Below are 15,072 nucleotides of genomic sequence, written 5' to 3'. Positions count from 1 at the left end.
ATGAGCAAGGTGATGACGTGGCACACATCAAGCAATGGTAACATGGTTGGTGCTTTGGAGAGAAATTCACTATAAATATCCAACCAAGGCTATAAGCAAGAAGACTCCGAAACCAACATTATGCTTATCTCCTTTAGGCCACTGGCCATTTTTATGTTCTCCTAGCAATAGTTCGTAGTGTAGTTTTATAACTCATCTTCTATTTAGTTTATCAGGAAACACTTCTATTTCCCATGCTCTAGTTTCTGTTACATTCTAGCTTGTACTTTGTATTTTCATTAGCTACTAATGAAATATCACTTTGTTTTAACAAGAAGATGTATTCCATTCAATTTGCCACCATTATTTTCTCCTTCATTTTACTCTCCGCATCATCTTCATCAACCATTTGAGAAAAATTTAAGTCCTTATTACCAAGGCAATGCTAACTCAGTAGGAGGTGTTTTTCCCGCCTTCTCACAGTCGCCTAACCAATTTTCGGGACCAATCTAACATGGGGAATATGGTTTGGCTCATACCTGAGTTCGGGTCAAGGACTCTGGCATGCCCGCACATCTCAAGAGCCGAAAATTATGCAAACAATTAGTTGGGTTCATTTTGTTGCATTTCAGCATTTCAACTGTTTCATCTCCGACGCCAGTGTGTTTGATGAAGCTCAATGTCGGTTTGGTAGAATATCATTTGTACATATATAAAAAGGAAAAGATGAAGGAAGGGTGGTGGCAGTAGCATTGTGGGTAAGTACTATGTTTTAGTATTATTTTTTATTATAAAGTGAGAAGGGTAAAATGTAAATTAAGAAAAAGGCAAAATCGGGAGTTATTTGCACCTTTTTTGAAAAACAGGGACTGAAATTCATAAAAATTAGAGACTTTCGGTGGTCAAGTTTGGAAGGAGTGCATTGTGCGCAAACCTATATTACAGGTTGTAATCTGCACTTAACCCATATTTTATGGAAGAATTACTTAAATTTGAATTTTATGGGACATTAGTCTTATGGTATTTTAAGGAAGAAGGGAGGGGTTAAAGTCTAAGTAAACTTTTAATATTGTTTTCTTAAATGATTTATAAATTCCAAAACAATATTAATATAATTATATAATGGAAATTTAAGGCAATTTATATTATCGATATTTACCTTAGGCAATACAAAACATCTAAGCGCGGAGAAGTTGATAACAAAGGAATATAAAGCCAGAAACACATTCATTAATGGAGTTTTGAACCTTAGGTTTGAACACTCAAATCTTAGGCACATGGAAATTAAGCTTTAAAAATGCTATTCAAGTTATTTCAAAATTTGATTTTCTTGGGGAGAACCTTCTCTCTAAGTTCTGCAACATCAATGTCATCAAAGTGACTCTCCGGAATCCAGTTACCGGTCTTTGGATCTCTCATCCAAAAGATTTCTTCCTCCTTTGCCGGAACTCCTTTCCTCACACTGCTTGAATCCTTTACCTTCCTTATCACCGATGACCCCGGTACCGTCTCTGCAGCAACTGTGTATGCTCGTCGGCTGCAAAACAAACCAAAAAACTATTAATATGAACTTAATTCACAGTCGTGTATTTGTCCCCATACACCGGACTCGGACGCGAATACGGGCGAACCATGTTATGAACTTGTCCATAATATATACATATATATATATATGTAAAAATGGCTCAAGTTAAAAGTTATTCGTCAAGAAAGAAAAAAAAAATGCTTAATATTTTATACTAAAAAAAATGTAGAGATGGATGAACAAAGTGACTTATTCACTTATGGCCTACCGATAAAATAATAATAGACATTGTCAACAAGCAGCAGATGGAAAAGAAAAATTAAGTAGCCCTAAGTAAATCCTAAACTAAATGATTTAATCGATAACAAAAAAAAAGAAAAAAAAAAAATTGTAAGAATAGAAGATTGATGATAAACAAGTAGTAACCTGAGAAGGAAAGTAGCGTTAATGAGAAACTTGGCCATGATATAGAGATGAAGAGATATGCATATATGTATGTGTGTGTGTATAACTATATATATATATATATATAGAGGGAGATAGAGATGTTTAGGGTTTTGTTTTGATTCACACTAAAATAATGTAAAGATAGTAGGGGGTATTTATTGGCTTAGATGTAACTAACGTATGTAAACACTTGGAACTGTTGAGGAGTCCTTGTTATACGTAATTTCGCTTTTCCTTTTTCTCTCTCTTTCCTGAATAACTGGGTTTCTACCTCATCTCATAAAATTTTTAGGATTTTATTTTCAAACCTTTCTTTTAATTTGAATCCCCACCCACTTGCTATATCTCATTTTAAAGTAGTCTTCAAATTTACTTTGGGTTTGTTTGGTTAGCGTGAAGTAGGTAGCGGGGAAATATTTTAAAAAAATTTATCCGATACAGGAATCCAAAAAAAAATTTACTTTGGGTTTGTTTGGTTAGCGTGAAGTAGGTAGAAAGGAAAAGAAACGAAATTTTTTTTTGGATTCCTGTATCGGATAAATTTTTTTAAAATATTTTCCCGCATGAAAGTTTAATTTCTAAATTTCCTATTATGCCCCAATTGAATTGTTTCTCCAATTTTTTTCACAGAGGTTATTTAGTTATGCCATCTATTTACTACACATATTTGGATTCATCATATCTAATACATCTAATACCGTCGTTACCTAATTTTTTAAAAAATAAATTAAGAATTGAATAGTAAAATTATATTACTTTTAATTTTTACCAATATCTCAATAGATATATGATAAGACATGAATTAGAGTCATCATATTATTTATATGAGATAACCATCTCACATGAAATTAAAATAATATTTATTTTTTATTATCTATACAGTTTTGAAACTTAATAGAGTTTTATACTCGAATCATATGTGATTTTTGTATAAAAAAATTTGCATGGTTCATAGTCATAAAATATGGGAGTGGACCGATAAATTGTGCATGAACCAAAAAATTATTATGCATTAATTATAAAATGTTACTTTTGCATGACTATTTTTATTCTAGAGTATTGTCATTTAGTGTTTCTTCGAGAGGCTTGCAAAAAGGATATATTTAATATTTCAATAAAATACACGAGTATGTTATGATAAATGAACTACATTCTACATATGAATATAAATAATTATTATTTAAAACATAAAATAAAAAGAATTTAATAACTAAAATCTGTCCTCCTTAGTTTGTTCTAATTTAAATATGAATATAAATAATAATAATAATAATTAATAATCCATCATTTTACTATTTATTTGTTAAAAATTAATATAAATAATTAAGTATAAAGATGATTCATCTAACACAAAATTAATTTATTTTTAAGTATTTGAAATCATGAGGGTAGTTTTGGTAAGTAAATCATTTTCTTTTCTCTTTCATGCTTTCCAAACTAGCAAAATAATATTTTCCCACAACTTTCATGAAAATTTTTCCTGCTAACCAAATGCATGCTGGAAACTTAATTTTCCTTTCTTTCACTTCACTTTCTTTCACTTTCACTTTCTATCATACATTTCTGTCTAACCAAACGGACCCTTAAGGAAAACATTACATCTATAGAAATAAAGTTACGTTTTTACATATTTATACACTTTAATATTATATGGAATTAGCATAAAAGACGTAAGGCCATGTGCAGTGGACTAGTTAAAGCCCAATTTTGGCGAGAGAGGCCTTTTGGCAGTGCAGCGGACTAGCTTAAAAATGTGGAGCCCAGTTTGCCTCGAGGGCCGGCTCGAGGAATACCACTAGCCGGCCCGCGATTGTGATATTTTTTTTTTGGTTTTTTTCTTTTGCAAAACGGTACCGTTCTGAGAGCTTGTTTTTATTTTATTTATTTGTTTTCTGAAAAAACCCAAAAATAGGTTATTTTGAGCTCATTTTTTTTTTTTTTATAAATAAAATGCATTAAATAAAAAATATATTGTTTAGGCACTCTTTGTCAAAAAAAAAAATATTTGGGCCAAAAATAAATTAAAAAACGTTTTTTTTCTTTTTTAATTATTGTTTAGGCACTATTTTTTTTCAGATGAGCAAATGAGTATTCATTATATAAGATGAAAAATATAACCGTTAAAAATATAGTCGTCAGGAATATAGCTGTTAGAAATATAGCCGTTTAGGAAAAGTTAAAAAAAAAAAAATTTAATTTTAATTTTTTGGAGAGCGAAAATTCGAAGAGGCTGATGGAGTGTATGTTTTTAGATTGTAAAAGCTGTTGACGTGGCTCTTGAAATTGCTGACGTGATCCTTGAAAAAACTAAAGTGACATTTTTAAAGAGCCAAAATCAGGAAAGACTGATGTAGATAGTCTAGTCTTTTTTAATCATCATGATCACATTATAACCTTTAATTAGTAAAAATTTATATGTGGTTTTGGTTTAGATGTAACGTAACTTTTCTTCTTTTTCTTTTATTTATTGGAGTAATTAATTTATTTATTTTTCATGTGTTTAAATAAAAATATGAAGGGTAAAGTACAGCCATACCCCCTGAGGTTTGACAAAAGGACACTCAGATGAAACTTACCTATTTTTTGAACAAAGATACCCCCTGAAGGTTCAAAAATGGACAAAGACACCCCTTTATATGAAAAATTGACCAAATTACCATTTGACCGTTTATGAAACTTTTTTAACTTTACAATTTAATAAATTGGACCAATCTACCCTTATGAACAATTTATGCATAAAAAAAAAACTTTATATTGTTCACTTTTATATATATATATATATATATTTTTGGTTATTTACTTTATAAATGTCCCAACTTCTTAAAAATGTAGACGTCTAAAATAATTTTTTAATCCAATACATATATTTCAAATAAATTATATTTTGTTATTACATCTTTTCTTTTTCTTTTTTATTTTTAAATTAAGATGCTTAATTTTTTAATCTAAAAAAATTAAACCAATCTCTTTTCCTTAAAAATAAAAAATATGGTACTAACATAACTTTATGTATCTTAAATTTTTTTTAAGTGCACAGACTTATATAAGAGATCCAGTAAGTCGTTCAGTTTATTCAACTGCACAGACTTAAATATAAGGAGAATTATATTTTTATAATTCGTACCCTTCTTCCCAAAATAGGTAGGACTGAGTATTTTGAATCAGTCTGTCTCTAGTATGTCACCGTCCCATATCGGTACATACAATCCACAAAATCCATATAATTGATAGAACAGACAAAACTGTTCACCAATTAAAATCCATAAGGTAGGAATTAACATTTTGAGCTAAACCATACCTAGTATGCCACCGTCCCATACCGGTGCATACAATTCTCCATATTCATGTAAATTACAACATTCAAATGATAAGCAAGTAATTTACAATGCAAAACCAAACCCAGATAATTGACAGAATTTTAATGTGAGAATTCAGCAATTAAAATCCAATACATAATTCCAAATAATTGGCCAAATTTAATATAAGAATTCAGCAATTATAATCCAATATATGATTCCAAATAATTGACCGAATTAAGTATAAGAATTCAGCAATTATGTTCCAATACATAATTCCAGGTAAATTACAAGGCATAAATAATAAGCACGTAATTTATAGTCCAAAACCAACCATCCATATAATTGCAGAATAGTATTTAGTATTTCAGCAACGTAAAACCAAGCGTTAATCCATGTAAAGTTTAATATTCCAACAACCACCTCCAAAACCATAATCCAACTCCAAGCCAAAATCCAGTTAATTGCTTAACCGTGTGTATATTACCCCAATTAAACCTACAATACCATTCCGTTCAAAACAATGCAAACTACAGATTTATAACAGAGTAGTTTAGCAACCAAAATCTGAAACATGCATAGGACCAACTCTGTTCACTAGAAGACCCTAATATGCATTTAAAACAAGTTTTAAATTCATGTTATACTAATTAAATCACTAATTTAGAATTAGGTAATTTAAATCTTTTCCATCCGTTAATCGCATGCAAATAGGTTTAATTCCGTATTATGCATTCTACTTGTCTACCTGTATAAACCACGCACTGGGAACCATTAAGAACACCCAAGTGACATGTTAAACACCTCAGTTTACTTCCAACTCAGTCCCAGACTCACAACCCTCCAACAGTAATAAGTAATTCGTAATAAAAAAAAAAATCAAAAATGAAATTCCAAGAGAGCCTGCTCAAATTATGGAAAGAGCAGGCTCTTTTAGAGCCTTGAGCCGGCTCCATTACTTCATGGAGCCGGCTCTTTACCTAGAAAAGATGAGGGAGCCGGCTCCCTCATTCCATGGAGCCGGCTCTCTCCCCTTCTAAGAGCCGTCTCCAACCTCTGCAATTCCTGCGACTCTCTGCTTTGCTTCCGGTCACTTTCCACCTCTACCAGCCTTTCTATTTGGCTTTAAAACAAATCCTAATAGTCTTAATAACACCCAATAGCATCTCAATGGTTTGTTTACAGTTCGTGGGAATCAATTACAGAGATTGGACTTTCAATAGTTTTAATAGGCATACAGAACCAACACTGAACCTAGATTTGCAATTACTGTAACAGAGTTATTTTAACACATATAGATTATCAAAATATGATATAATAAACATGTATTCTCAGTTAACGATGAATTAAACCCCAGAGAACATCTAGGTGCACAGAACACAGGTCATGGGAAAGAGGAAGAAAAGAACTCGCCTTTACAATTTTGGATGAAACCATGTCGCCATCTTTCTAAGTTTTTTTCCGGCGATCTCGACTACCGTCAAGGACTCTCCTACTCCGGTTCTAACCCTCGAATAGCCCTCAACCATCATCCTTGGTCCAGCCCAAATCCCTTGTGCCAAAACCTTCATCCCCTTCTCTTTAAACTTTCTGTTTTTCTCTCTAACTTATAGGTACGTGCAAAGAGTTTTGCTAACCCTAACAGACCACTCTATTCTCTATATATATGCTAGAACAGAACCCCGTCCATATATAATTAGAGTAAAACCCTAATTAAATCCTAGTCGGCCCATAGAGCAACCTAGGTTACAATACTCACCCACCTATACTTGAATTGCTATCAAAACTATAATTGAACTTAAATAAACTAACTTAATTTTAATTAAACTAAATAAAGAATAACACAATTAATTAAAATAAACAAACAAATAAAGAATTACACCCTTAATTAAAATAAACAAACGATTAAAAAATAACACAATGAATTAAAATAAACAAACAATTGGACACATAAGCATATAGATACAAAATCAATTTAAAATGCACAAAAATAAAATTTAAATTTCATTTTTATCCCTTTTGAAATTAGGGGTATTACAAGACTGGTGTAGATAGTCTAGTCTTTTTTAATCATCATGATCACATTATAACCTTTAATTAGTAAAAAAATTATATCTGGTTTTGGTTTAGATGTAATGTAACTTTTCTTCTTTTTCTTTTATTTATTGGAGTAATTAATTTATTTAGTCAAACCTCATGTGTTCAAATAAAAATATGAAGGGTAAAGTACAGCCACACCTCTTGAGGTTTGACAAAAGGACACTCAAATGAAACTTACCTATTTTTTGGACAAAAACACCCCCTGAAGGTTCAAAAATGGACAAAGATACTCATTTACATGAAAAATTGACCAAATTACCCTTTGACCGTTTAGTAGACTTTTTTAACTTTACAATTTAATAAATGGGACCAATCTACCTTCATGAACAATTTATGCATAAAAAAAAAAAACTTTATATTGTTCACTTTTTTATATATATATATTTTTGGTTATTTATTTTATAAATATCCCAACTTCTTAAAAATGTAGACGTCTAAAATAATTTTTTGATCCAATACATATATTTCAAATAAATTATATTTTGTTATTACATCTTTTCTTTTTCTTTTTTCTTTTTAAATTAAAATGCTTAATTCTTTAAGCTAAAAACATTAAACCAATCTCTTTTCCTTAAAAATAAAAAATATGGTAGTAGTATAACTTTATGTATCTTAAATTATATATCAAATATTATGCATTTACCAACATAAAAGGGAAAAAAAATAATAATAAAACAAAGGGAGAAAAATAATAAAACAAAGGGGAAAAAAAAAACAAAGGCATGTATAAAGTTAAGGTGTATAAAGTTATACTCGTACCTATTTTATTTTATATTAGGAAATGCATAATATTTGATATATAATTTAAGATGCATAAAGTTATACTGGCACCATATTTTTTATTTTTAAGGAATAGAGATTGGTTTAATTTTTTTAGATGAAAGAATTAAACATCTTAATTTAAAAATAAAAAAGAAAAAGAAAAAAAGTAATAACAAAATATAATTTATTTAAAATATATGTATTGAATCAAAAAATCATTTTAGACGCTTACATTTTTAAGAAGTTGGGACATTTATAAAGTAAATAAAAAAAAAATGTGAAAAATATAAAGTTTTATTTATTTATTTATTTTTATGTATAAATTATTCATGAGGGTAAATTGGTTAAATTTATTAAATTGTAAAGTTAAAAAGTCTTCTAAATTGTCAAAGGGTAATTTGGTCAATTTTTCATATAAAGGGGTGTCTGAGTGTCCTTTTGTTAAATCTCAGGGGGTGTGACTGTACTTTACCCAAATATGAAATAAATGAACAATAAAGTTGGGGTGAGTCCCGATGGGAAGTGATCGAAATGAGTATATATTGATTGGATGTTAGTCTCACCTAACAATTACTTAAGTTGTTGGGCCGAATAGTGTAGAACCCGACCCGTTACAATAGCGTAATTGATAATAGCGTAGTTGATAGAGGCACTCCCACAAATCGTGTGATATATATATATATATAAATATATATTGTACATATTAATGAACCAAAATAATAAGAGTAACTCAATGTACAAGATTCTTTTCATTACAGAGTTTGGAGAGGGCCAAATGCACCCAATTAATTACTCCATTTGCTTTTTCACTTTGAAAATATAGAACTTAGCATATTATTAAAGAATATGTGCAATAGTGTGAATCAAACTATAACAAATAAATAAATATTATTATTTTGTTAGCTATTGCAATAATAACTACTTTTTTTGTTTCTTAATTATTAGTTATTTGTTTCATTAATTAAGGAAAATTTTGACTTTACAAACAGTTAAACAATAACTTGGAGAACAACTGAAACGATTTTGGTTTCTCCAACCTATCTCATTTTAACTTAAACTTAAAATGCCAACTACAAGTAAATTAATTCTAACCTCACGTTGAAAAAGCACGTCTTAATTATAGGAAGAAACTCTCCCTATAAATATATTACAACATCTACCCACCCTTACCAAATTAAAGAAAGAAGCTTACAATATATATTTACATATATTAATTAATTTTTGCAAATATATATATAAAAAATATATATTATTCTTTTTTATCACATAAATTAATTTGACCATTTATTGATTGATTGTATTGATGGCTACATTCAAAGGGTGGATGATAATTTTTGGCCTGGAATCGCTAATTCTGATGTCATCTAATTTCTTGATCTGTGGGGAACAAATTGGTTATGGTGCCATCGAAAGGAATGACGTTCCGTGTGACAGAAGATCGCATCCCCATGGATGTATGCCTCAGCCAGCAAACCCGTATCATAGAGGTTGTCTCGTAATCGCACGCTGCCGTGGTAAGCCACATGACATGGAACCAATAACAAAGAGGTTGTAAGAAAGCGGAACATTATGTGGTGGACTACCTTAAACAATTTCAGCTCTATTAATCTCACATGTATCATGTATGTGGTGATCCAGTGGTGATATATATATATATATATATATATATATATATATATATATATGTATGTATGTGGGCATGTAAAATGTACGTGAAAACCTCACATAATTATAGTATTTGCTTTTGGAACAAATGGTTCATATGAATAAAACAATAAACTTGTTGCAAGATTACTTTGGCTGTTTGGCATGTTGTGTTTTATATGATTTGGAAAGAAAGAAACTATAAAAATACTCAAATTCATATTTGGATGAGACTTCTATAAGCTTTGAATTAAGTATGCAAGACTATTAGACTAAAAACAGTGATGCACCAAGTTTTTTTTTTGTTAAGGGGAGGCTTCGTTGAAGATTTAAAAAAATAAAGAAATTAAAGATAATTCTTAAAATAAATAATATTTTCGTTTATTACATTTACAAAAATATAGGGGGTGGTTTGGTGGACAGGCTTTAAATACTTGAAAAAATGAGTGAGTGATAGAGATAGAGTCAATGTGGGACTCTCGAAAGTGAAGAAATGAGAGCGAGCTTATTACTTTACTTTTTTTTAGACCTATAAAAATCATTGGGGACAAGAATATATAATGAGGTATTTTTGAAAATGAATGAAAAAAAAACGAGAGAGAGAGTGGACATTTTTAAAATTTTAACAAAATTCAAAAAAAAAAAAAAATAGTATAGTTAAATAAATCCAGTGGGGTGGATGCCCCCACTGGCCCTTGTAGGTCGGTATTAAGTTTTATCAGCATATTATTAGATACATCCCTTTCTGGAATGAAAGATTTATTCGGTTGGTTTTCTCGTATACTTTATGCTTCTTTCTATGGATGGATGAGACATTCTAAATAAGAGATTGCGTCAATTTTTCTTTTTTATTCGATTGAATAAAAGATAAGAGAATAAGTTGACAATTTAAGTACTGTTTGATAAAATTAAAAATCAAGTATTTAAATGCTAAATTTTTTAAGTGATAATTAAAAAATTAATATTTTTAAAGATATTTTTAAAATTTTCCGTGATTCAATGATAAGTGATATCTCTATCACTTAAAACTTTACCGCCTTCAATGATATTCAAATGGCGTTATCAAATGCATTTAATTGAATAAGTATTGAATTCGTTTAGAATTAAATGTTGAATTGAATTATCAAACAACACCTTATTATATTTGCCATGAGAGGAGGGGAAATTTTTTTAAATTATTTTTAATATTATACCGTTAATATTTATAGTATTTTAATTTATGAAGGATAATATTATAATATAAAACTTGTATAAAAGTGACACTTGATTTCCAGCATCTCTTTCGTTCAAAATTGGAGGGATTATAGATTCTCAAACTTATTATCCCTTCTCTTGGTGTTCACTTTGCCGAAGGAATGAAGTTTCCCTCTTCCTCCTTATCTTCACATTGGTTTTCTTTAATCATATCACGCTGTTATCTTTAACTATTAAAAAATTTATATCCGGCTTTGGTTTAAATCCCATGCAACTTTTATTTCTTTTTTAAGTGTTTAAATAAAAAATAAATATATAATATAAATTTTGGCAAGTTGCATAATTGTTATAAGAGAAATCTTATCCCATGTTAGATCCGAATGAAAAATATAATGAGTTAACTGTTTAGGTATTATCTCCACGTAACAGCTTAAGTTTTTGAGTTGGATCGCAAAACACCTAACCCGTTACACTTATTATCAAAGTCAGATTCATCCGAATAGATAGGATAACCCATTGTTCCGAGAATGCATTGGACCTAGTTAAATCTTAATTCGTGATGAATGAGACATTTTATAAAAATTAATTCATCCAACAAACGACGAACTAGCTGTTATTGTGTAACCGTCACATAAACGTGATAGACACTTTAATTTAGACGGTGGTTATTCCCATAACATGTCATGCCAAAAATTAATAAATACTAAATCATATGACACCAATTAGCCAACCTAGTGATATTTGGAAGAAGCCAAATTTTTTTTTGAATGTTAATAGAGAGAGAAAATTAAAATTAAAAAAGAAAAAGGAATCCAAATAATATGATTAAAGTCATATTTTTTTTTTAGTTGATTTGAATTCTAAACAAGGAATTGAATTTTGTAAAGATGAACCATCTCTCTTTATTGGTATTGTTGTCATAACGTACTAAAAGTCTATTGTTAATAAAATGGTTTTTTTTTTAATCTTTATTTTTTAAGCATATATAACGACTCAATGAGATCTCTGTGACACCAAACTAGTTGCGTATAAACAGGTTGGAAGAGCAAAGAAAAAGAGAATCGAACAAATAAAATATCTCGAAAATATCCACTTATCATAACAAAAAAATGAACAAATAAAATATCCCGAAAATATCAACTTACCAAAACAACAAAAAATATCTCGATAATATCTTATTGATTAAGGGACCAAAATTTGTCATCCTACGAAAACGTTAGAAATGCAAATGTGAGAGAAATATGACAATTAAAATAGGAAGTACTCAGCTGGAGAAAATCAAGAGATGATGTGGCACAGCTCTATCTAATTAAGTTTTTTTTAGCCTTTTATTATTTATTATTTAAATATTCAATTCGACCACCATTAAATGTTTAAACAATAGGTTTGGTTGAAAAGTAAAAAAAAAACAAAATAACACACAATGAGAAGGTAACATGTTTGGTTGAAAAGGCCAAAAAAACATTATTAATTTTATATTTTGTTTGAAATAGATTATTTTATTCAATGACAAATTTGAAATTCCCTGCGTATATACAGAGGTAAATACAATGGCCCGCTTGGTTAGTTTAGTTTTCTAAATACCGTTTTTTGTATTTTTTAGGATCGGAAAAGTAAAAAATTGTACAAAATCTTTAGGTTGGTTGACAGTACCATTTTTTGAAAATTCACTTAAAGATGGGTCTCTATTACCAGAGAACTATTTTTTATTTTATTGTTTATAATTTATAAAAAAATAATTTTTTATTTTTAAAAATTATTTTTTAAGTAACAAATCAAGCTAACTATTATATTGTTTCCTTTTGCTTTTGAAAAGGTGAAAAAAATGTTGAGTTAATATGGTGTAACAATAATAATACCATGTTGTACCTCACTAAAGGAGGTTGGATCTTTTTTGTAATATGACAATATGTAAATTTTTTTTTAACACATTTGGTATTCCAGTACATGTGTTCGTGATTCTAACTTATAAAACAATTGTTAAACTTCAAAATAAATTTGTTGAAAAATTAAATATAACGTGTTATTTATTTTTACAAATACAAAAAATAATTTTATTCTAAGAGACATCAAATAAGAGTAAAAGTGAAAGTAAATACAACAGCACGAACGTGAAAGTTACAAATTTTAAACCACACAATGAAAAGAGGAAAAAATAGCGGACGCGAAGCCTAACAATGGAAGCACGCTCCACCACGTCCATTTAAAAAAATGTTTTGGGGGTTAGTGAGGCCCACCTTGTCAACGGAAATTAAAAAAAAAAATAAATAAATAAAAAAACTCCTCTTAACATTAAAAAAAACAGTAATTCATGAGGGTTTTGTAGAAGTTTCAAATGTCCATCATAATTCCTTTTTTGGGATTCAACGTCGGCATAATTTTCACGTTTTCTATTGTTGTGAATAAAAATCACTGTGCTTTTCTCATTAACGGCCCACTCAATAACATAAAGTTTCAAAAGGGTTTCAATGCGGTTGTCGGATCAATTGTCGCTCCTCCGTCAGTCCTCACAAGAAAACACGGTGAGGATTAAATATAATAAAGTACAACAGAGCACGTGCAGGATAAAAAAATAACAAATGGCAAACATGCATTTATATATACATACATATAGTCGTATACATATATACATATACATTATAATATTATGTCTTCTTCCATGCTTGCCATGGTTACCTCACTAACGTGGACAGTGGACCAAGCTCTTTTAAATACCCATCACTCCTTTACTTCACGACCCTCATCTCTTTATCAAACTCTATCTATCTCTCTTTCTCTCTCTCTCTCTCTAGAACATAACAATGGTACTTCCAGTGAGCAAGTGTGTAGGGCATGCAAGCTCATACAAGAGCTCAGTGGCTGATGGGTTGAGAATTCTTATACAGATCTCACAGGACAAATCCAACAATGTTGTGATTAAACCAAGTTTAAAATTGAACAAACCCACTTTTCAATTGAATCAAATCCCACCCAACTCTCTTGATCAATATTCTTGCTTTCTAAAATCATGTCATCTATGCAGAAAGAGTCTCAGCCCAGATAAAGATGTCTACATGTACAGGTAATCTCTTCATACACACACACACACACACACACACACACACACACTTCTATTTACTCTAATTAATTATAGTACTGCCAAAACATGTAGGCTTCATTGAGTATGATGCTCTATATTGAAGAAAGTTTGGTTGCCAATTCAGAAAATTTATCTAGTGAAAAATTGAAACATTTGTATTTCTTTTTCTTGGTTTAAAATTCTTGGGAAATTAAAATTTAATTTTCCTTTTCTTTTTTTGGATACAGGGGTGATCAAGGTTTTTGTACCATAGAGTGCAGGAACAGGCAGATTTATCTGGATGAAATGAGAGAAATTGAAATTTCAACCAACAAAATTGTGAAATCTTTTAGACATGGTCAGCACACAACTGGCCGGTGTGAGACTCTCGACCTCCTGGAGGAATTTCGGCAGCGGCGCAACCCACTCTCTCGTGAGAACAATCCAGCAATATTCTCATATAGCTAATACCATCTTTGTATTTTTCATTATTATTATTTTTTTTCAAATGAGTTTTTGGAGATCTAAATGTGGAATTGTGTTACACATATAATTACTCATGATATAAAGATAAATTTTAACCCAATGTATTTTTATTTTTTATTTTAGGATCATAGGCTTTATGGCATGTAATAAAATTTTGATTTGTTACACCATTAAAGCCAGAATAGATAGAATATGATATGGTACCCGCTGCAATAAATATATTAGATTTGCTGAAATTATTGAGTACTCAAAATTGACACATCCTCCATTCAATAGAGCACTGTGGGAACCACTGTGATGGGTCTAAATATCAGACCCTATAGTGATCAAAGATAATTAATTGAGATGTTTTTTGACACGCCTTTTCTGTCATTCAATAGAGCACTGTGGGAACCACCGTGATGGGTCTAAAGCTCATTGTTATTGCTACATTTTTAAAGAAAGAAATATTTAATGGTACGAAAAAAATGAGTAGATAGATCAAAACAAGAGTGTTGACATATTGGCTAAAGTGCATGTAAATTAAACATCTTCTTTGAGTACAGAGTGTTGTTGTACTTGTGCATGTTCAGCAATTAAAC

The 15,072-nt window shown here is 29.9% G+C and overlaps 1 protein-coding gene across 1 annotated transcript; it reads left to right on the top strand.

The window, feature by feature from the left end:
• Positions 1–13,677: 13,677 nt before the first annotated feature.
• On the top strand, positions 13,678–14,591 carry LOC132285654 (FCS-Like Zinc finger 17-like). Its single transcript, XM_059787849.1, has 2 exons — positions 13,678–14,008; positions 14,254–14,591. The coding sequence occupies exons 1-2, from the start codon at positions 13,749–13,751 to the stop codon at positions 14,471–14,473; spliced, it is 480 nt and encodes a 159-aa protein (XP_059643832.1). The 5' UTR covers positions 13,678–13,748; the 3' UTR covers positions 14,474–14,591.
• Positions 14,592–15,072: the final 481 nt, after the last annotated feature.

The sequence above is a fragment of the Cornus florida genome, unplaced genomic scaffold, assembly GCF_030987335.1.
Source record: "Cornus florida cultivar Cherokee Brave unplaced genomic scaffold, ASM3098733v1 CherokeeBrave_3.0.0_Hap2_Chr11, whole genome shotgun sequence".
NCBI lineage: Eukaryota > Viridiplantae > Streptophyta > Magnoliopsida > Cornales > Cornaceae > Cornus > Cornus florida.
Note: the sequence above shows the minus strand (reverse complement) of the source record. Positions and strands in the feature narration are given on the sequence as shown.

Coding starts and splice junctions, on each gene's coding strand:
- LOC132285654 (XM_059787849.1), top strand. CDS start 13,749: ATGGTACTTCCAGTGAGCAAGTGTGTAGGGCATGCAAGCTCATACAAG. Junction 14,009..14,253: donor AAAGATGTCTACATGTACAG/GTAATCTCTTCA, acceptor TTTTGGATACAG/GGGTGATCAAGGTTTTTGTA.